Raw genomic sequence first — 23,773 nt, 5'->3', positions numbered from 1 at the left:
AAGACACAAAATCTGTGTCTTGCTGCTTGAATCCCTTGTGGTTTGGTAAAGAAGCAATCCGAGAGAAGAGCATGAAATAAAATATATAATTGCCAACAAATTCTTTCCAGATCAAAACATTTCAAATACTGAGTTCAATTCAATTGAATACTGAAGAGTGGCTAACCACCTATGGGAAATTTATTCTCTCATGATGAATACTTGGCTTAGTCATAGAAAATGAAATTTAATTAAACTAAATAGAAAAGAACAAAAAAGAATAATGAAAAATTAGGGGAAAAAAATCTATTTTAAATATATTTATCACAAAATTACTGATGACTAACACCCTAGAAATGTTCATGATTTCTCCAGACACCAATTTCTCTCCTTTTTCTTAGTTATCCATCCATTTTCCCAGGAAGAGTTTCTGGCTAGTTTTGCCTATTACACCACCTAAATTTGGAATAACAATCACCCCTCAATATAAGTAACAAAATAGTAACATACCCTCATTTGTCAAGGCACTGAAATATTCTTGCTTTATTTTATTTGCCAGTTCTTGTTTCTTCAATTGTTCCGGGGTCAGAGGAATTGTACTGACTTCAGATGCAGCAGAGGATGTTCCTGCAGGAAAACAGACTCCTCACAGTCTTTGGACTTTGCTGATAATTTTGTGTATCTATACATAGGCACTCACAAAACAGTGCATTTTTTACAATGAAAAATGGCACTTTCCACCTTACTTGATGTGACCATTTATGAGAATACAAAGGCGGATTATCAGATGTCTTATGGACACAGACCATATTTAGATTTCTGTTGCTTTATAGTTTTGTGGTTGCAGGTAAGTTACCTAGTACCAGGACCAAATAAAACTTTAGTTCCTAGAGGCAATCCTCCAATCCCTGCCTAGCCAACTAGCATACGATAGGTGATAGCTGCTGATCTTTAACCACAAAGCTTTTGTAGAAATCAGAAAATCTGCTGTTCTCTTGACTGCACTGAGATTCTAAACACACATCTAGGGCTCCCTGGGGCTCACAAATTAGGTATCTAAGTATTTGCGGGGCTATATTTGTTCACTGTAGTATAAGCAGAACTAAACATGGAGAGAGCACTGAGTACAGTGCAAATAATATGTCTGTCAAAGAATACAAATCAGCTGCTCTATGCATAATAACTCAGCAGCTACAGCTTTCTCACTTGAAGTAGTTTCAGGCTACCCTCCCAGTTGCATGGCTGGAGCTTCTCTCTTGCTGTGTTGAATGTCCTTACAAATGATACAAGATTTATGTTACCAGCCTCACTTCCTGCTGAAGCTATGACATTTTGCAGAAGAAGTAGAAGTTACTTAAACCACTACCTGCTCAAGGAAGTATTTATGGAAAAAAAAAAAAAAGGAAAGTATAAACAACCTTGCATACCAGGATTCCTCCTAGCAGACAGTCTGAATGGCTAGGCTAAAGAGATAAGGGTTTTTTTGGTCTGTTTCTCCTTTGCAGATAAATTTTGTATTTCCACCTGGTTGGACTGACTCTTGCCAGGCCTATGCGCAAGATCTACCTTAGTGAGAGTCTCTTCTTTTTTAGGACTAAATATGGTATTAGATTTTATGTTCTTTATTTACACCATGTTATAGATAAATATAAAACCATAAAAACAATAGACCTTGATAGATTCATACTACTACAGGGCTGGTAAATTAGTTAAAAAGTATCTTGGGGTATTGGATAATTTATGCATTCTATTCCTGTAGTTTTATTTTAATATTTGAAATATTTTGATTGATGGCTGAAAAATAAGCATCATTTAATATAATTTTATTTAATTTGATAAACTAGTTCTAACTATTCAATCCCAAAACAGCACAGGAAGAAAAAACAATATTTACTTTCTAGGTTCTATTGAGAGTATATATTTCCACATCATAACAATAGCAATACATATGATCAAATACATGCAATTGCCATTCAAAAGCCTCTGCACTCCTTTACCACTGCCACCTTTTCACGTTGCTATGTCACATTTAACATCTCAAAAGGCATATTAAATCCAAATCTCTTGGCTTACTCTTTTCTCCAATACTGACATATTTATATTTCAGTAACTTCAAGCACTGCAAAACAAAGCCTGCAATTCAAATACCTTTCCTTTTAGAAGCTGATTTGGCACCTTTCCCAGTAGCTTTGCCTGATAGTGTCACATCTTCTCTCAGATATAGCTGCAGACTTTCCACTTCTTCCTCCATTTCTTTAAACTGTACTTCAGCTGTTACCTTGACACCATAGTAAAGTACATAGTATCAACAGTGTGCAACTATTGTTTTAAATAGCCTATATTTACAGAAACTACTTGCTGAGATATACACACATAAATAAAGCAAAGGAGATGTTTTAACTAATGAAATTGATTACAATTTTATTATTTATAAAAAATAAACTTCTACAGCAAAAATGCCAGCCAGAAAGGTTGTGGGTTTAATTCTTGTAATCCATTACCTCTACTCTAGGAAAAAGTGAGAAATATAAGAATCACCAGGATGCAAAGCCAGACTACAGTTACACTGTAAGGGTGCAAAAATTAATTTATTTTAAAATTATCAATGAGAAAAGAAAAAATAAACCTATAAATAAACCATTTGAAAAGCCCAAATAATTTACTTTTAGCTATATATAAAAAATAATATAATCATAGCTTTTGAAGGATGTAAAGGTTTTAGCAAACATTGCATCACAGGATAAAATTTGCCCCACTCCTTACACTCAAAAGATAAAGGGAGAGTTTATCATGGAAGGAGTAGATATATAGAGGCAACATTCAAAGTCTTTTTCTCAGTAATGAAATGAAAGGGTAAGTTGCAAACATGGAGGTGCTAATAATACACAGATTGCAATGTTTTCCTCATAGAAACACAAGCATATTAAACGGAAATACGGAACAAGAGTCATGAAACAGATATGCAGGCCAAAAGCTGTGTGTTTATGCTGCCTGCTGAATGGGGGGCTTTGACTGTCTGATTCAGAAATGTTTAAGTAAATTAAACATTCCTTACCATGTTTGATATTGCTGTTACTGCTGCTTGCCATGTATCAGTAATAAGTTTTTTGTCTTTCTTAAAAGTGGCAACTACATTTTCAAAATGCTCATCCTTAGCACTCTTCAGTGCAGTTCCTTTGCTTTTTGACTTGGTAGTATCTATTCCTGGTGCAAATAGTTTGGAAGACACTAGAGGAATCCTTAAAAATAAAATACAGGGTATAATTCACACAGCCCCTTTATAAAAATATATTAATTTGTTACTACATCAGAGAGCATTTTAAGAGAATGAGAATGCTATTTCCAAAATTTGCTGTAACAACAGAAAAAGGGAAGAACTTCCCTTGTGATCAAAAGTGGTGAAATGTGGATAACGAGAAAACTGTTTACATTAAGTACAGAACCTAAGGAATATTAATGGATAAAACTACATCAAATGACTGTGTCATGGCTTATATATTCCTTGTGGGCTAAAAGTACAGCCTCACAACGTTTTTAAATGAACTGTAAGTATTTTTTAAAAGTCGGTGTCATTATTGACAGTATTTTTGATATTGTGAAAAGAAATTTGAGGGCATACCTCACCTTTTAACATGGCATTCAGTTCTGTGCATCTTTGTAGGCTGCTTTTATTTGTATTTGTCATTATATAATCCACTCAGATATGTTTGTTGGTGCAAATTTTAAACCTGTTCATGTTCCATAATTATATTTAACATAGTCGTGTGGGGGTTGTGTTGGAAACTGTGAGCAACACAGAGGGAAGCAGGAAACAATTCCTAGCAGATTTCTTGCTAAAGTGGCTTTTTAAATGTTTTGTAGTTAAGAGATGCATTAGTGACAATGATACAAGTAAATCAGTAAAAATTCAGGGATAAATTAAATATTTAGGATGATTCAAGATTCATAATTTGAATATAACTTTTTGTTAAAAATTCTTATTTCTCCATCTTTCCAGGTATACACACATATATTTCCACATACACCCACAAAACTATCAGTGATTGTATTTGTAAATGTTTGTAAAATTTAATAATGCACTTCTACCTTCTTGATTGTCTTTGGTTTTCTTTCTGTTCTACGTTAATAATATCTAACAATGGGATTCTAGTGAAATCTTGACTGTCTGGGGTTGGAATTTTTCCTTCCATTGCCCTGTAATAGTCATGCAGAATTCTCTTTGTATCTTGGAAACGATCCACTTCAACCTCAAAAAGAAAAGATGGAAAGATTGCAATTAAAAACAGGGCAGAACAAATTTCTGTTACAGTTTTAAATGCATCATAGTAGAAGCAATTCTAAATCATAAGAGCCTAAGGGAGAGCAACAAATATAATCATATTTGTTTGATAATTTATAGTGTATTCAATGCATTTTTCTACTTGCATCTATAATGTCTTTAAACTGACATTTCTAAGGATTAATAAAAATCTGAGGAAAAATATTTACAATAAATAATGTTTGCTGCATTAAATTTTATTACAATATATTTTGATATTTACATATTTCTATGGTAGCAAGAATACCTGTACCAAAAACTTGGTATATATAGGGATCTTTTTGTTCAAAAAAATTTAAAAAGCATAAAATAAAAAGGTTCATGCAATGGAGAAAATTTTAAAAGCCACACAGTTTTTCTGGACCAAAGAAATAAAAAGATTTCACACACTGAGGTGTCTTGAAGATCTTTCTGGGTGAATCATCTTGGAAGAAATCAAGTAAGATTCAAAAAACATTTAACACCTGTCATGTTTTGATTTATTGATACAGTATGGTGTTAGTTTCTAACTGACAAAACAGTACTAAATATTCATGGGAAAATGCACAAAACCACATTCACAAAACAAAGGATAAAACCTTTGTGGTATAAACCAGTATTTATCCATAAGTTAGGGAGAAAATATGTTCTAGTATAGCAGTGTGCACACAGAAAGGTGGAGAGAAATCTGATAAACGGCATTTATACAAATCTATATGTTTATACAGTAACAGCCACCTGGGGAACAAATGTAACTTCCCACAGAAAAACCCACAGACAGAATGCTTAAGATGAAAGAAGCCTATTTTTGGCTCCTTCTCAAACAAAGACATAACATAAAAAAATAGTTATTATATTTTTAGTTCTGTAGTTTTAGCATTAATAATTCATTTATTCTGGGGAAGATATACTATGTAAAGAAAGTAAAAATAGTTTTCTTTGCATTTTTCTTCAGGAAAATAAAAGCTCATACAAGGGTAATAAATGTATTTGTAATCTTAAGTGGCTATTTGCATATGCACATAAAACTGATCAAATCAGATTAACAGTGAATCTCCTCTGGACTGCAACATACATGTCCATGAAATTATGCTAGTAGAGAATTAGAGTTGCAAAGTTATACATTAATATAAAAGGTGAAACATTTAAAAATCAAGCTCAGCAATAATACTTTAATATGGCTCTCTCATGTACTTAATTCAAGATGCGTTTTTAAAATACTTAGTCATACAAACATCCTAATCACAGGATGCATGTCATTCAGTTAGTCAGTGGTTAGTTGAGATTTTGACCTCTCTCTTTAGTCAGTGGCCTTAATCTTTATTTAGGACATTATTTAGACTCTCTGAAAACAGCGTGAATAATTTCCTTACTATAGCAACTGACTACCCCACAAACTTTACCTAAATTACCACAAAACTCATATGAGATAAAAGAGTGGTTCCCTTGTTAATTAAGCATGTAAAAATAACACAAACAACTGAAGGGCAGGAAGCCCACCCTGCACTGCTTTGGCCTGATTTTTTAGGCAGATTAGCATCACATGGCACGTGTTTAAAGCATTGTTTCTATTGCCTTCCATAGACTTGCCAAAACTTTCACACAATTGCCACTCAATTTACAGAAAAGCCTCTCTAGTCTAGTCTAGTCTAATCTATTCCTGTCCAGTACAACCCTAAACCAAATTTATGCATCTAAAAAAAGCAATAATGGGAAAATAGTAATTTACTTCAGGGGGTGAGGTAATTAAAGGTCAGGCTGAATGACAGGAAATGCTTCATGTGAAGGAATGCAGAGCCAACTAATTTAAGATGGTCTCTTGAAGACTTTAAAGTTAGATGTGTGAAAGATGGGTGGTATTTGAATGCTTATCTCAAGAGCAACAAATTACATCATATTTACAAAAACAGTCCAAACAATTTATTTTTTTTTCAGTCTTTAGATAAAATTTCAAGCCACACTGGTGAAGTTACAACTGATGTAGTTTTGTGATATGGTAAATACAGGACAACCTTAACAGCAAGTGGGTCTACATCAGCAGTGAATTATGTAACTTGTAAATTAAGAACAGATGTCAATATGATCACAAAAGGATAAACAGCTCTAACGTTTCTGTTACAAAACTCAGATGATTCATTGGACTGCTAAAATTGAAAATAATATTACTATACATTACAGATTAAAAGTCTGGGGTGTTGGGAAATAACAGTGGTATTTTTCTTAACTTCTTCTGCCTGCCAAACAGTTTAATGTATGGAAGGTCATCTACTTTTTATTTCTTAGCTTTCTAGATAAATTCAGAAGAGGCATGAACATTTGCTAATCTAATTCTGAGTCCCACAGTTATTGGAAGCCAACCATATGAAATTCTTCAGAGGCTTATTTGACTTCCAAATCTAATTCATTGTCCCCTTCCATTGCAGACTCCATAGTAGATCCATACCTGCATTAGTGAAAAGAAATTATTCATTGCAATCCCCCTTTGGTCTAATAGCCAGCCATCATTCATGATATCAGTACGTTCCTGCTCTGCTTCTTCCCTTCTGTTATCACAGATATCCCAGAGATTATCTCTTAGGTCCTAAAAGACAATATCAAACATATTTTGTTTATATGTATTATGAAAACATCTACTTTTTTTTTTGCCTGTGCATATAGCATCTCCCTCATTTGGGGCTTTTTCTTTATTGTTATAAAAAAAAGTCTGGTGAAGAAGTTTTCTGTTTACAGAGGGCTGATAGGAAGTAGCTTTACAAATGTTCCAGACAGAATGCAAAGCTATGAAATATGTAGTCTTACTTGCTTTCCTTAGCCAGAGAAATCTACCTAAGTCAGCTAAAGATATGAGAATATGAATAGCTAAGCTCCCAACTGCTCAACAACTTTTCACTTGCATGGCTTGCTAGCACTTATAAGAATAATACTCTAAGGGGATGTGGAATATGAAAAATTCAAAACAATTATGCCCGAGTTCAACTACTCTTGCAATTCAGATAGCTCTGTTCCATTTGTCTTTAACATTGGTTACAAGTATGGGCACTTTAACAAGTCACTATATCTAACAGCAGCATTCTGTGGCTCACTGACAGCCCTGAAGACCTGCTAAGCATACAACATGCTTGCAAATCTTCTGGTCCACATTGCCATCTACACATGGAAACAGTGTGACAGACTTCCTTGTAGGAAGAGGAGGTGAGTAGAGTGCTGTTACATTCTGTACAAAGATAGGGAAGATGAGCTCTCTCTTCAGCTACAAGCAGTTCTGTCCTATCTATTTCAGGATAAAGATATAAGGTGTTTCAGACCACTAGCCCTGCAATGAGGAGCTCAGGCTTTAGATGGTGATTCCATATTCACCAAGTCTTGGTCTCAGCTGAATATGTCAGATCGTATTTCTCCCCCCCACTTCACAGACCTCAGACAAATCCAGTTGTCCTCCCTTGGACGAGAGCTACAGGGAAGCTGACAAATTAGCACCTCTTGTGCTACCTAAGACATCAGTGATGGCACATTAAGTGAAGGCTATCAGATATTTATGACTGTCCACACTGCAGGATACACATGTAAGGATATGTTACTAAATAAAAGAGCTATAAGCATACCATTTATCTGCTTTGCAGTGGTAGGTTGACCTTACCTAGCTGCCAGGTGCCCACCAAGGTGCTCTATCACTCCAGCTCCTCAGAGCACAGAGGAAGAAAATATGATGGGAAATCTTGTGGGTGAAGATAATGATGAGATCACTCACCCATTATCATCATATGCCAAACAGACTCAGATTGGGGGAATTAACTGAATTTACTGAAATTTAAGAACAGAGCAGAATAACAAGAAACAGAACAAAACTAAAAACACCTTTCCCACACCCCTTCTTATTCCCAGGCTCAACTTCACTCCTATCTCTTCTACGTCCTCCTCACCAAGTGGCATGGGGAAGGTATGGAATGGGAGCTTGTGATGAGCTCAGTATGTGTTTTATCTGCTGCTCCTTCCCCTTCATGCTCTTCCCTTGCCTCTGATGGGGTCCCTCTGAAGGGATACAGTCCTTCACAAAATTCTCCAGTACGGGTCATTCCCATGGGCTGCACTTCTTCAAGAACAGCTTCAGCATGGGTTCTTTCTATGTGCACAATCCCTCAGCATCAAACTGCTCCAGTGTGGGTCCTCCATGGGCCACAGGTTTTGCCAGAACACCTGCTCCTATATGGGCTCCTCTACAGGCCACAGCTCCTGCCCGGAGTCTGCTCTGGTGTAGTCTCTCCACAGGCTACTGCTCCCTCCCTTCAGGGTGTTTTCACCTGCTCCAGTGTGTGATCCTCCAAATGCTGCAAAGTGGGTATCTGCTCCACTGTGGTCCTTCATGGGTTGCAGCAGGACAACCTGCATCATCATGATCTTTTCCACAGGATGCAGAGGAATCTCTGCTGTGGCACCTGGAGTAGCTACTGCCCCTCCTTCCTCACTGTCTGTGGTGACTGAAAAATTGTTTCTCTCACATTTTCTCACTCCTCTCTCACAGCTGCCATGCAGTGCTTTTACCCTTTCTTTAAAAATGCCATCACAGAGGTATCATCACCATTGCTGATCGTCTCAGCTCTGGCGACCTTGAGCCAGCTGACAGTGGCTCTGTTCAACGTGGGGGCTGACAGAAGCCAGTTCTGCTACTGGCTATGCAAACAAATCAAATTGATGTTTTGTACACTGATGTACATCTCTCTCCAGAACCTTACAGAGACATGTCGGGAGAAGTATGTTCTTCTTTGTCTTCATGTTTTTCAAGTCACAGTTTTGATTTACTGTAAGCAGTAGACAACTGGAGAAGGAGACAGCGAGGTATCTTCCTCTGGGCGAATCTAAAAGTATGTTTTATGTGTCTCTTGCTTTTTTTTTTTTCTCCCACCACAGTTCCTCTTTTCAAAGTGAAGTAGCTTCCCTTTTTCCTAGACTAGAATGGGTCATTCAGAAACAAAAATCCTGGAAGTCGTATTTTTACTAAAAACTGCCTTACTCTTATGTTGTTGGGTTTTTTTAAGAAGTGTTCTCAGAAAATGTATGAACTGGCAAAGATCTGCCTGAGTCAAAATTTTTGAAAAAAAAATTTCTATACTTTGTGTGAATCAGTTTTAGAAGACATATATTGCCATTTAGCATTTATGGAAAAACTAAATGATTGCCAAGATTTATTAGAATGTGATAGAAATGTCTAAACTTGTGAGTAAAATTTCTGAAAAATATAAAACATAAAGAAAAAGAAAGGAGAGAAGCATTTCTTCTACAATGTGCCAGAATACCAAAGTATAGCCTAAAAACAGAAGCAAGACACAAGAAAGATACGATGAAAAACCAGATATATACTTGCAAAGAACACTTCATGTACAAGAGGAAGTGAAATACTGTCAGAGAAGTGGTAAAAACAACAAAAATGTATATAATTATATCATTCCTGCTACATCAAGCTTGTAGGTAATGAAATAATATTTTAGGCTATATTACAAGTTTTGCCATTTACTTACAGTAACTCTTTGGTGTAGTTCTGCTTTTGTTTCCTCATCTTCTCTCAGGTCATCAGCAATTGAATTAAAATCTGATTGCCACTGAGAAACTAATTCCTGCTTAAGATCTGGACACTTCAAATAATTTTGAAATTTTTTTCTGTAATTTATGGCAAAAATATTTTTGGTGTTAAAAGACAGAGAACACCACAGGAAAAGTACAGTATACTAATATACTAATATAAATGTAACAAGCAACTATTTCTACTCACCTGATGTCTGCTAAGTAATAAATCACAGAATGATGTTCATCCCTTAGACATCTAAATATAGTTTTGATGCTATTTATGTATGAATTTTCTACCATTTCCCAGTAAGGTACTAAAAAATGAGGTATCTCCTGTGAATTTTTTAAAAACATCAAAATTAGTTGATCTGATTCTTGGTAATGCATTTACCTGTAGCATTAGCCAATATAAGAAAGATAATTTCATGAAATCATATGACTAAATTTTTCATTATGTATTTATTCTGACACACAGCTATTTACAACTTATTACAGATCTTGTAGTCACATACAGTTTATCCTGTGCATTTCTTCAGAAATAAGTGTCAACTCTAAATGAATGGGAAATCCCAGCAGAATACTCAGATAACTGTGGCCTTGCATATATTAATAAACTAACTGAGGATATTAACTGAGTATTTAAGCATCAAAATTTATGGTGCACAAGTGTTCAAGCTGGTAAATATCTAAGCTGACTCCCATGTTGCAAAGGTGAGTTTTGACTGACTGACTGTCATGAAATGCAAAATAAAGCCCCATGGCCAGGGGAAGCCCAGCATATTGCATGAGGTTTAATTGCATGTGGTTTAACAAGGCCAAGTGGTGGGTCCTGCATTTCGGTCACAACAACTCCAGACAATGCTACAGGCTTGGGGAAGAGTGGCTGGAAATCTGCCCAGAGGAAAAGGACCTGGGGGTAATGGTCAAAGGCTGCTGAACATGAGCCAGCGTGTGTCCAGGTGGCCAGAAGGCTAACAGCACCCTGGCTTGTGTAAGGAATAGTGTGGCCAGCAGAAGGGAGGTGGTCTTATCCCTGTTCTGCACACTGGTGAGGCTGCACCTTGGGTGCTGTGTTCAGTTCTGGGCCCCTGACTACAAGAAAGATACTGAGTTGAGATTGAGTTCAGAGAAGGGCAGAAAAGCTGGTGAAGAGGAAAGCTGGTGAAGAGGCTGGAGAACAAGTCCTGTGAGGACAGGCTGAGGGAGTTGGGATTCTTTAGTTTGGAAAGGAGGACACTGGGGGGAGACCTTCTCTTTCTCTACATCTACCTGAAAATAGATTGTAAGGAGGTGGGCACTGGCCTCTTCTCTCAAATAATGGTAAGACTAGAGGAAACGGCCTGAAGTTACACTGGGGGGGTTTAGACTAGGTATTAGGAAGAATTTCTTTACTGATAGAGGGATTGGACACTGGAATGGGCTGCCCAGGGAGGTGGCTGGGCCACCCTCCCTGGAGGTATTTAAAAATGGTGTAGATGTGGCACTTCAGGACATGCTTTAGCGGGCTTTTTTTTTTTTTTTTTTTTTTTTTGACTGTTGGACTAGGTGATCTTAGAGATCTGTTCCAACCATGACAATTCTGTTTTATGCAAACTAATTGAAGCCATGAAAGCAAGACTGGTAAATACTGGAAAGGGAATTACAAAATTAAATACAAAGCATCATTATGCATCCTTCAAAATATTGCATGCAGTCCCAGCTCCCCATCTCAAGAAATTTATAGCAGAACAGACAGAGAGAAAGTCATGATTCATGACTGAACATATTGAACCACTCCACATGAGAGGAGTTAAACAGATTATGACTGGACAGGAGAAGCAAAGAAACACTGAGCAAAATGAAGACGTAATAGATGCCTGTCACATCTTCAGTAACTTTAGAGGGTGATTATAGAATTATTATTCATTGTACCTCACAATAGAAGAACTAGGGTCATTGAATGATCCAAGCAAACAACAGGCATAAAGCAAAGAGACAGAAACATTTTTTCAAAGAAAAAACATAATTATACAGGCGGTGGCATGGAGATAAAAAAGTAAATTGCTCTAAAAAAGCAACTAGACATAATCATGGAAGAAATGTCTATTGAGAGCTACTACACACAAAGATGCAGATACACAGTTGTCTCAGGAAATCCCTAGAGTTCACATCACTGAAAACTAGGAAGAAGTCCTTGGGGAAAAAGATGTTAGAAAAATGTATCCTAGAAGACAGATCAGTGCACACCTTCCCCCTTCTTACATTCTTTCTACAAGATTCCAACTAGACCTTGTCAGAGACAGGAAACTGACCCAGTAAATTTATGCTTGTATTTCATAATATTTAAAAGTATTATTGTTTCAGCACCCACAAGTTATTCTTCAACATCATTGTGAAGAATTAGCATAAAAAATTACAAAAAATTTCAAAGTGTGTTTCCTTGTCTTATATTTTAGCAGCAACTGTTACTTGTATAGATAAAATACAGTACTAGTGCTCCTTTCATTGAAAAATGTTGAAACAAAATAACACAATGAGACAAAAGATTGAGGTAGAATATGCATAAAACACTGAGGAAAAATACATACTTTGATACCTAAGACTTTTAATAATTAATAAATATACCTTGGGAAGTGGTTCATCTACATAAATCCATTTTTCTGATCCTGGTTCAATTGGTGGTGGTGCCACACCAATGGAAGGAAGCCGTTTTTCATGTTTAACTGATAAACTTTTTTTTCTTGTTGATGTTTCTTGAACAGACCCTAGAATATGAAAGTAAAATTAGTACCTTCAAATGTATTTTAAGTATTAAAAGAATTAGACATCTGTGCTACTCTGACAAATTCAAAATAATGGAACAGATTCAATATTTCATTACTCAGGTGTTGTTCATCTAAAAAGACACTAATCAAATCCGTGATGCCACAGTTACAAAATCACTTTCCAGTTAAGCTTATATTTTGCAGGACTAATACTTTTCTAAGTCCATCACTGCAAGAGAAACAGGAAGATAATGAATCAGTATGCATGCATTCTTTACCAGGTAAACCAAGTCTGGTGGTGTTGATACAATTTTGAAATTTCTTATACCTATCATGATTTCAAGGACTTGCACCTTAATTAAAGAACAGTTTTAAACATTTAAAGCTTCCACTTAGCAAAGACTTGATCAAGAAAACCATTGAAGAAGAAACAGATAAAATTAGCTAAATTTGGCCTAACGTGAAAAATACACCTTATTCTGAGAAGTTGAAAAGTATGAAAGATGATGGATAGGAAGAAAGAAAGAGTTGGAAAAGATAACGTGGTAGAGAAAGAAATGGGAATAAATAACAATGCCAGCCTATAGTATAGCAAAATAATACTGGATGTAGCTAGCAGCTTCAGAGCATGATTCAATCTTAGGATCTGAACAGACCTGTGGAAAGAAATCAGCATCTCATCAGTGACCATAGAAGGACCCTACAAAAACTAGATTTTTACTTTAAAACTAATCCTCAGAGTCAGGTGCATGAATTTTGGAAAGTTTTGCTGTGGGTTTGAAAATATTAAAAGAAAATAAATAGGCTTGTATTAAAACACTGCTGTCTTGTCTTTTTCTTTGGAAGAAGCTTGGCATTGAAGAGTAGCTGTGTTTTGTTTCACTTTAAGTGTAACATACTTGCCTCTGAAAAACACTTTATTGCAGGATGCTTCAGTGGAAAAACTACCATTCTGATTAAGTTGTAAAAAGAAAAAAAACTGCTGGACACAACATTTGAGAAAATAATTCTCAAATGACCTTTATAATGATGTGAAATTAGCCCATATCCTCTAAAAATGTAAAAACATCACAGCAAAGTTCACAGTTCTGGTGCATTTATCACTAACCTACAAATTCCCAGGGTCTTGCAGTGCCAGTGAAAATGTGTGTTTCCATATAGTTTTATATATTAATTACTAGTGTTAATTGTAAAGAACAAAATATTTTCTCACTGAATTGTAAGAAGTAAGAACAGGAAAACTTACTTCTATCCTGGCTTTTGGCAATTTCTTCCATTATAATTTCTTTCACTGTTTCACAGACCAGACTTTCCTGTGTCTCTGCATTGACTTTCACAAGAATATTTTGATGGATTGAAAACCATTTGTCTAATTCTGGCCACGTGTTTAGAAAGCCTGTCATTCTAGAAAAATCATGTTAATGTATAAAACTACTATCTAAATAATGAAAGATAAAACATTTTTCCAAATTAATAAATAAAAGAAAAAGCAGAGTATCTAATAGAATACTAAACCCACCCAGTATCTTCTGTAAAATAATACTCCATCCACATCAACCCCTTCATTTTCAACACAGGAAAAAAGCAAAATTCCTACTCTTAACTGGTCTTATGTATCTCTTACTTTTCACCAGCTAAACCTACTTTATTATCACACAACAACAAAAATAGTTATAAATAATGTAGTAGTCTAAAACGTTTGATAGTCTTAAATATTTAGAAACAAAACTCATTTGTTTTATTTCGTCTTTATGTAAATTTACATCAATCTTAAGACTTCTTTTAGAAACACAGAAGTGACTTTGGTGATTCTAGTACATCTGACTCAAGGGCAGTCACACATATACGGCATTTCTCAGATATATGTATGTATAGATATATATGCATACATGTATATGTATACATACAGTTCATGCAACATATATATGAAAAAAAATTCTCCTTGGAAAAGCAAAACATTAATTCTTATGTTCTAGGATTATTTATATTGTTTCAAAAATGAAAGTACTCTTTAGACTTCATGTTAAAGAAACTACTAAGTAAAATCCTAACATTAGCCATGTCAGCACTATCACGGATCACACGTGAGATTCAGATTAATTACATGCCTAAATCTCAGCCTGAAGTAACACTTTGTACTTTGTACAACATACCTCTGTAGCACCTTGTCCCTGACTGAGACAAGATTCTTTTCTGGGATTTCAGCATCGGAGTTTTGATTGTTCTCTTGTGCAGTTTGAGATGACTTTAATTTAGCTGCTCAGTGGAAAACAGCACATAAGAGCATATAATGAAAAAATAAGTTCTGCAGGTAGTTATTTGCCCTAAGTAAGATAATTATGAAAAGAAAAAATTCAATATTCCTTGATCTTAAATTTTTTAATTTAAAAATTGAGGACCAAACAAACATTGAGAAAAAAATACAGAAATATAAAATTGCCTCTTTCTCTGTTTAAGTACACAGCCAATTATAGCACTAACATGTCCTGATGGATGCTGTGCCATCATAGAAATCTCCAGTTGAAGAGAGGGAACATTATTGTGGGTGGACTGTTTCAGTCGCATCTATTCTAACATATAGAAGGCATTTTCCAAGTCTAATCTGAATCTTCCTTGAAGTAACTACTCCTTTTCTGAAATATTTAAAAAACCCTTTAATTTATTAGAAATAAACCATTTTTAACTGATTTCTATTTTCTATGGTTCTTGTAACTTTCCGTCACCCCATTACATCTTATGAAATAAATTCTGTGTGGATTTCTGAGTTTACATTATATACTATGACATTTTGTTCTGGCAACACAACATCATAAATTAACAAGTGTATATACTTTTATCTTCACTGCATTGTTAGCAGAAGCTCTAATGATTTTGCTTCATTCTCACCACTATCAGTACATAAAAGCTAAAGGTAAATGGTGATTTAATTCAAACCATGCCATGAAAAACAGGAAGAGGAATCTCCTTATAATTAGGACAATATGGGGCATAGTAATGGAAAGAACTTGTCTTTTGCCAAGGTGAGTAAGAGTAATTAAAAATGTGTGGTCTGGAAGTGAAACAGCCCTCAAAAAGCCCTTAATGCCTTTGCCATTTTTGGCCAAAACTGACTATTCCTGATAATTCGCTGCTTAAGTGAAGGTAAAACAAAGGCAGTAATAAATAGGGAGGGTATGCTGGCACCCGCTGAGAATGAATGTTGGCCCATCCCTTTGTTTATTCTTTCCTCCATCCTTTTTCAAATGTGTTTCCTGGAGAAAAATACAATTTACACATTTATAATGAGGCACATTTCTGCACCTGTTGTAACTTGTATTTTTTCCAGCTGCTGTTTCATGTGCTAACACCAGCCACTGTGCAACCTCAGCTTCAGTGAAATTTCAGTACAAACAAGCATATACACATGCATTTGCACACTCCTAGTCTGCCTTTGACTGAAACAAATAAAAGTTTTTTAAATAATCTTAAAGCATTCAAGGTGATAATGCACAATTAAATAAGGCAATACTGTGAGATGTAGAGAATTTATGCAATAGTGCTGTGTTGCTCCAATAGGTACAATTTACAGGTATATCTGGTAAGTTATGTTTGGGATTAATGTGTTACATATACCTAGTCATGTACTTTTTGTTAAGAGGGGCCTTACAAATTGAGAAGAAAGCTGTCAAGAAACCTAAACAATTTCTAATTTCATAATTTTCAGAGGAAAATATATAATTTATTAACTTTAATTCAAATATGCAACTTGTTATTACATTACTGGCTAAAAAATAGAGCTCAGAGGGTTGTGATCAACAGTCCAGAGTCCAGCTGGATACATGTGACTAGTGGTGTGCCCCAGGGGTCAGTGCTGGGTCCAGTCTTATTCAACATCTTCACTAATGACCTGGATGAGGGGATGGAGTGTATCCTCAGCAAGTTTGCTGATGACACAAAGCTGGGAGGATTGGCTGATACACCTGAAGGCTGTGCTGCCATTCAGTGAGATCTAGGCAGACTGGAAAGCTGGGCAAAGAGGAACCTAATGAGGTTCAACAAGAACAAGTGCAGAGTCCTGCATCTGTGGAGGAACAACACCGTGCACCAGTCTAGATTAGGAGTTTACCTGCTAGAAAACAGCTCAGTAGAGAAGGCCCTTGGAGTCCTGGTGGACAACAAATTATCCATAGGACAGCAATGTGCCCTTCTGGCCAAGAGAGCCAGTAGTGTCCTGGGTTGCGTTAAGAACAGTGTGGCCAGTAGGTCAAGGGAGGTTCTCCTCCCCCTCTGCTCTGTCCTAGTGAGACCACACATGGACTATTGTGCCAAGATCTGGGCTCCCCAGTTCAAGAGGGACAGGGATTTACTTGAGAGAGTCCAACAGAAGCTACAAGGATGATTAAGGGACTGGAACATCTGTCTTGTGAGGAAAGGCTGAGAGACCTGGGGCTGTTCAGTCTAGAGGGGAGAAGACTGAGAGGGGATCTTATTAATGTCTGTAAATATCTGAAGGGGGGGTGTCAAGAAGGAGGGACCAATCCCTTTTCAGTTGTGCCCTGTGATAGGACAAGGGGCAATTGACACAATCTGGAACATGAGAAGTTCTACCTCAACATGAGGAAAAACTTCTTTGCTCTAAGGGTGGTGGAGCACTGGAACAGGCTGCCCAGAGAGGTTGTGGAGTCTTCTTCTCAGGAGACTTTTAAGACCCATCTAGAGGTGTTTCTGTGTGACCTGTCCTAGGTGGTCCTGCTCTGGGAGGTAAGTTGGACTCAATGATCTCCAAAGGTCCCTTGCAACCCCTAACGTTTTGTAGTTCTATGATTCTATCTTGCAAAGAACCCACAATTCAGTTATGTCAATATTATAGCAATCTAAGCATACCCCATATATCAGAATCTGTTTGTCATTTAACTTTGTTATAAAGTAGTTGGAAACTTACAGTTCGAGTCAGCAGCACGTTCCAGTACTATGGTGTCTGAAATATCCAATAATATAGCAACATCTAATGCAGGAGAGGTAACAGGCAACTTGTCAGGGACTCTGGGATCTGTAACAAGTGAGAGCTTCCCAGGATTTGCATCTTCTGCTTCCGGATCAAACCCTGTGTAGGCTTTGTCAAATAGCTTTGCCTGCTTAACTGTCATTGGAAACCCGTCCAAAATCCACCCCTTCTCTGGTGGTGTTTGCCTAAAAGTAAATGAGGAACCAGAATCATTCAGTGAATTGATAGCATAATAATAACAACATGTAAAGAAGACCTTGCCCTGGAAGTCTTTCATTCTGAATTTCAATGTAATAAACATCCTTATGAATGCAGAATATGACAATCATAATTTTAACTTAATCTGTAAAGCAATGGATTTTAAACTAGAAAAATAACATCAAGCCTAACTAAAAGTGAAAAAACAAAAAAACCCGCAATTTTTGCTCTCTTGTAAAATAAAGTTTTCAAAACTAATCTCTATACAGACTATGATTAGAGGTTTTATTTCACTACTTTCTCTACTAACTTTTGCACTGAAGTAACAAATAGCAAAATCTGTGTTGTACTTTTAAAATATACTAATTGGAGTAGTATAGCTTAAATAATACTGATGTGGGAACTTCAGTGCTAATTGCACATCAAGGTAGTTGTGAAAATTTGCCGTAAAACAAAAGTACAGAAAAATGCTTATGTGTGAGTGCTTGGATTATGCATCTCACAAAGCCTACAAGAAAAAAAATACTCTTTCTGAATACCTTCCAACTAATTAACAAAACTGAGACATGAGTTATATTTAAGGACTATGCAATAGTTATGCGTGTACTTTTACTGACCTCCAGCAGTTTACAATAATGTCTGTATAAATTAAGGCTAAATTCTACTGCTAGCACTCTACTGCTAGCATAAAATGAGCATTAAATAACTTCACTGATTAGCTCCACTTTTCAAGTAAAAAACTCCAGTGGTCAAAAAATACCCTAATAAAGAGAAATTACTACATCTTGTCCAGCAAGCTGCATAATTTTGTTCCAAATAACTGAGAAAAAAGAAAAGCTACACAATTTCATACTTAATGGCTTCCAATAGGATGTCAATGAGTATTTCATCAGGAATACTTTTTCCTTTCTTCAATATTTTCTGTGATGCAGAGCCAAGCTGGGCACGTACAGACAGCTGTGGAAGAGTGCAGCGTAAGACTAATATGCTCAGAATGTTCAAAACACTCACTGTTAAAAAAAAGTATGATTCTACTATAAATATTATATTTACTTACTTATTTGAATTTATTGTTAGTTGTGTTATTTATGTATATTTAATATTTACTGTTATTTGTTAAGAAGAAATAGTTTCAACTGATGCAAAAAAGGCCAAATTTAATTGAGATCTTGTAATGATTTTTATCATTACACCCATGAAATAGCCAGACAGAAACAAAGTCAAGAAACAAAGGATATGAAGACCAAGAAATAAAAAATTAACTGCCTTGATTGTCAACTTATTGTGATTTTCACTACCACTAATCCACTGACAGTTTCCTACAGCAGCATTTAACTTCATTAGTTCTACATGGATTCTTCTGTATCTTAGCTTTTGAAGAATTTTCCAGTGAGCAATTAATCCAAGGAGATAACTGTAGAATTAAGTATCTTTGAACATAAAGAAAACTAACCTTGTCATGGGATGAATTATCTGCTTAGCAGCAGCATGATCAGGAGTACATTTTTGCTAACTCAGAAATGACATAGGAAGTACCATATCTTAGATAGATGTGAGGGTTAGCAAGAGCTTTAACACAATGTAGAACTCTAACCAGCACACACAGGACAGATTTTCCTAATAAACTCTTCATATTCAGACAGAAAATGCTTGCAGTGAGGTCAATAAATTAATTCACAATTATGAAAGTGTGTCACCATCTAAGTAATTTAACCATTTTAAGTACTGCGTTGTTTATAAAGTAGAAGCAAGTCTTACAAGTCCAAACTTAGAATTAATTTTGAAATGGAGTGAAAAACTGAAACAACATGCTTTCTTCCTTGTGTATTTCATTCTCAACTCCTTGTGGAAGCAAAACCCAAACTTAACAAAAATTCTTACCTGATCTTGTTCCCCAGAACTCTCTGCTTCCTCTGAAATCACATTGTGTTCACTTTTAACTTCATTTTTAAGAAAAGCTTGGATGGCCTCCTGAACCAGAGTATCAACAGATAGTATCTGAATATTGCAAACTAATGCACACAAAAAAAATAGGTAACTTTACAGTTGCGGCTGACCATACATATTGAGGCATTATTACTGGCAAGTAACGATGAGAAGACAGCATTTTTACATGCAAAGTAATGCACTATCCCTTTTGTTTGGGCTTCTGATAGATTATTTCCAATGTCTCTTCTCTGTAACTACTGGACAGTGTGCATCCACAATCATAGCTATCTCACTAGGCTCTTCTATAACAATCATCCCAACTATCCTCAGAGAAGTTAGACAAAAGTTCTGGTTTTTTAAAAATTCTCAAAGCAGAAGTAATACTATATTAATGCTATATACAAGTTCAGGGGCTTTTTTTTTGAAACACAATGAAGGAATGACTTGCAACCAATGCCTGCAAAACACAGATGCATCTGAGGTTGAAGGATTAGTAGTTCAAAGATTTGCTCAAATTATTTTCTTTGTAAGAGTGGAATTTTAATGCAAAAAAATATGTTTAAGAATTTTAGGGAAACAAAACCTCTACCTTTTTCAATAAACTTTACACAGGTAGTTTTTCCACTAAAAGCTTTTCCCAAAATACATCCCTTGACAGGAAATGGAGGAAATACAGGTGGTGAAGGTGTGGGTTTTGGAGGATAGAATATATCCATCAGTCTACGAAGCACATGACCCAGTATGTTATTATTAGGAGGAGGTTTGTTTTCACTGTTCTCTTCAGCTGGGCACCATTCCCCAGTCATACTCTGTATAAATGACAAAAACTTTGTCAATATGCCTTGTCCTTTATCTTTCTTTATATGTATTTATACATAAAATGAGAATATACAATAACCAAATCTGAACCCTACTAAATAACAAAATGCTTTTTAGAACAAGTCCTTGTTAAAAGCTATATCATAGCATTTATTGATATTCACTAATTCCTAGTTGAGATAGACAAGGACTCCTACAACCATTTTAATGATGCCTAGAATATATATTTTTTTTTATTCCATAAACATGAAAAATCATTTCATGAAAACAAATCAGTAGCAGGTTTTTGGCATAGGAGTCTTGTCCCCTAATACTCATAATTCTAAAATCTGGGTAACATTATTGTCCAGTATCACACATAAATCTCTGAAAATTCTTACAGACAAAGATCTCAAATACATTTATTTGCCTACGGCATATTCAATAGAGATGTCAAAAAATCCAAAACAACACATAATTCAAACTATTTTAAGGAAATGCTGAGTAGAAATTTCCAGTTTTTCTATTCTGATATTGACAGATATTTATCAATTGTATGATTTAGCAGCATACAGCTTAATGAGGTTCTGTTAGTAAATCCCTGACAATCAATTTGTCAGTTTTTACTGACAATCACATTTGGGGAAAGATGAGAAAGGAAAGATGCAGTCAAAAGAATTTAACAGAAAATTGTGCTTTTGACACTCTAATACAGAGTCTTTCAGTATTGGATGTTATTACAATAGCAAACTCATGATGTACAGTTTATGCTGTAAGAAGCTAAAATAGAACATCATAGTATGCAGGATAATGCTTGTTCTGTATTAATTATTATTTGGTTGCAGTCTACTACACAGTTTTTTGGATGCAGATTAATACTATTCCAAATTAGATTCTAATTTGTCATCTCATTTGGGATGAGCAATAGAGGGTTGAAAGAGAAAGTCAAATGTTCACAATGAGAGTGGTTAAGCACTAGAACAGGTTGCACAGAACATATGTGGAATCTCTTCTTGGAAACGCTTGACAGCTGGACAGACAAGGTGCTGAGCAACCTTATCTGGCTCAGAAGCTGGCCCTGCTATGAGCAAAAAGGTTGAATTGAATTACCTTCATGTCCCTTTCAACTTGAACAATTGTATAATTCTATAAATTAAATATTTAATCACCATCAACAAAAGCAAACAGTTTCATTCTAAGTTCTGTCAAAAGATAATGTTTAAATTCATGTTTCAGGTAGAATATGCAATCTTTTTCTGAACCTACTATCATGAATGATTTATTGCCACAGTAGACATTTTACTAACAGAACTTGATAATTATTGACTTTTAATATGTACATTAGATAGAATAACTCAATATTTCTTATTATCACTATGAAATAAAATATCACCTATTTGTAATCAGTAGGAAAAAAAAAAAAATTAGTTGGACAGTATCACCTCTAATCTAATCTGAACTGTTCTTCCTTAAACATGAAAGTAGAGATGAATCAGTTGCTTTAAATTCTGTCAGAAGTGTAGGAAAAAGGAATTCCAAATGTAATGTTCCCTCATACTAAATTTTTGGTCTTCTTGCCTTTTTTACCGGAAGACTGCTAGACTGTACCTGTCTTGAGCTCAAGTAGCTTACCTGTAAGAAACAAGTTTTCAGGTATCCAGATTATAGTTATAGAACTCCTGGTCAACACTCTTGACAGACACTGGAAATCATTTTATATTTTGAGCTGTTACGCTTATTTTGGTTAATTCCATTAATTTAAGTGATTTGCCACAACTGATCATGTGATAGTTTCAAAATATTTTCAAGCTCAATCTGATGTGGAATGTGCAACAGACTGATAGCACTGTATTTCGTTCTCATATTTTATCAGATATATTTTACACTTTTAGTCAGTATTCCTAATGTAAACTTATTACTCTTGAGAGATGCCAAGTTGCTTGTACTGATTTGTTTTTTTTTCTCCAGGGTTAAGAAAATGAACATGCACTTTGACAGAATGATCTACCAATACACTTCGATATAGAAGCATTACTTTGAAGGCATTAGCTGTCCAATTTAGTTTTTAGAAGATGTAAGTATGAATTGGTGCCTACAATTTTACACATCATATGATACAAGCTTTTGATGAATGCTGATGCAGAAAGGCATAAAACTAACAAAATCCAGAAAAAAACGATGTGAATGTGCATTTGAAAAAAAAAAATGGAAGTGAAACAAGGGCTTTAAATGTGTCATCAAATGTTTATAATCTTCATCTAGATAAAACTACTGTGACATTGCCATACAAACAACAATTACACTAAAAAATTCATTTTTCTTTAGTGCTTCCCAGTAACTGTTTCCTGCCTGTCTGTCCTGTATGTTCTCCCTGTAGGTCTAATATATATATATTATAAATTATAAACAGTATATACTATATATATTTTATATAATGTAATATATATATGTAACATATATATATATATATTATGTAATGAATTTCATGATCACTTTATGCCTTTTTTCACCTAAACAAAGTGATCATGAAATTCATTACATAATTTGATGTTGTCTGAACAAGGTCCTTATAAATAGATAAGTTCAAAAAACTTTCAGGTTTTTTAACAGATTCTTTATTTCATTTTACTTGCTTTTGATTCCTACTTTCTGTTGCATTTTCAAATGTGGTAGCATTAACCACACTTTCAAACTCCAATTAGTGAAAATTTAATAGCATTGCAATTTATATGTTGGTCCTACGAATTCAAGAGAGAACTATAATCACTATTATATACATTAATTAAATTATAACAGTGTTTTAAAATTGCACCATCTCCTCAGAGCTACTGACATGTTATAGTCATATATTTAATATGGAACCTCATGCAAGGAAACGAAAATGCATGTCGAATTCTTTAATCAGAAACTATTTAAAGAAAGAAATTCAACATCACAAAAAATCTTTATGATTTTGAAACATTAAGGCATATTATTTTCCATTATGTCTCATCAGTTTGATGTACCTTGTATTCACCATAATCTTTCTCATCTAACAGATTCATTTTATTCAGCTCTACAAGCTGTTCAGGGCTTGGTTCATCAGGCAAAGATTGAATTGAGGCTTGCTCATATATTGGTTCTCCATTAAAAAAAAATTCCTTCCAATCACCCATCAGTTTTAATGGAATTTTGCTGCAGAAGGAAAAGAAAAAGAATGAGTTCCAAGAAAAAAAAAAAAAAAAGTATAGATATTTTAGAATAGTAGACCCAAATTTAGAAGAACTGAAATCATGAAACAAGCAT

The 23,773-nt window shown here is 35.1% G+C and overlaps 1 protein-coding gene across 1 annotated transcript in view; it reads right to left on the bottom strand.

Moving 5' to 3' along the window:
- Window positions 1-23,773, bottom strand: part of SPEF2 (sperm flagellar 2) — a 59,641-nt gene that overhangs the window by 13,609 nt on the left and 22,259 nt on the right. The window contains 15 exon segments of the mRNA XM_051642753.1: window positions 490-606; window positions 2,128-2,257; window positions 3,035-3,218; window positions 4,066-4,226; window positions 6,720-6,857; window positions 9,790-9,928; window positions 10,041-10,168; window positions 12,440-12,579; window positions 13,826-13,983; window positions 14,733-14,835; window positions 17,501-17,748; window positions 18,615-18,718; window positions 19,643-19,773; window positions 20,280-20,499; window positions 23,494-23,662. Of these exon segments, the coding sequence (XP_051498713.1) occupies window positions 490-606; window positions 2,128-2,257; window positions 3,035-3,218; window positions 4,066-4,226; window positions 6,720-6,857; window positions 9,790-9,928; window positions 10,041-10,168; window positions 12,440-12,579; window positions 13,826-13,983; window positions 14,733-14,835; window positions 17,501-17,748; window positions 18,615-18,718; window positions 19,643-19,773; window positions 20,280-20,499; window positions 23,494-23,662 (2,270 nt within the window).

This window comes from Apus apus, chromosome Z, assembly GCF_020740795.1.
Source record: "Apus apus isolate bApuApu2 chromosome Z, bApuApu2.pri.cur, whole genome shotgun sequence".
Lineage (NCBI taxonomy): Eukaryota > Metazoa > Chordata > Aves > Apodiformes > Apodidae > Apus > Apus apus.
Note: the sequence above shows the minus strand (reverse complement) of the source record. Positions and strands in the feature narration are given on the sequence as shown.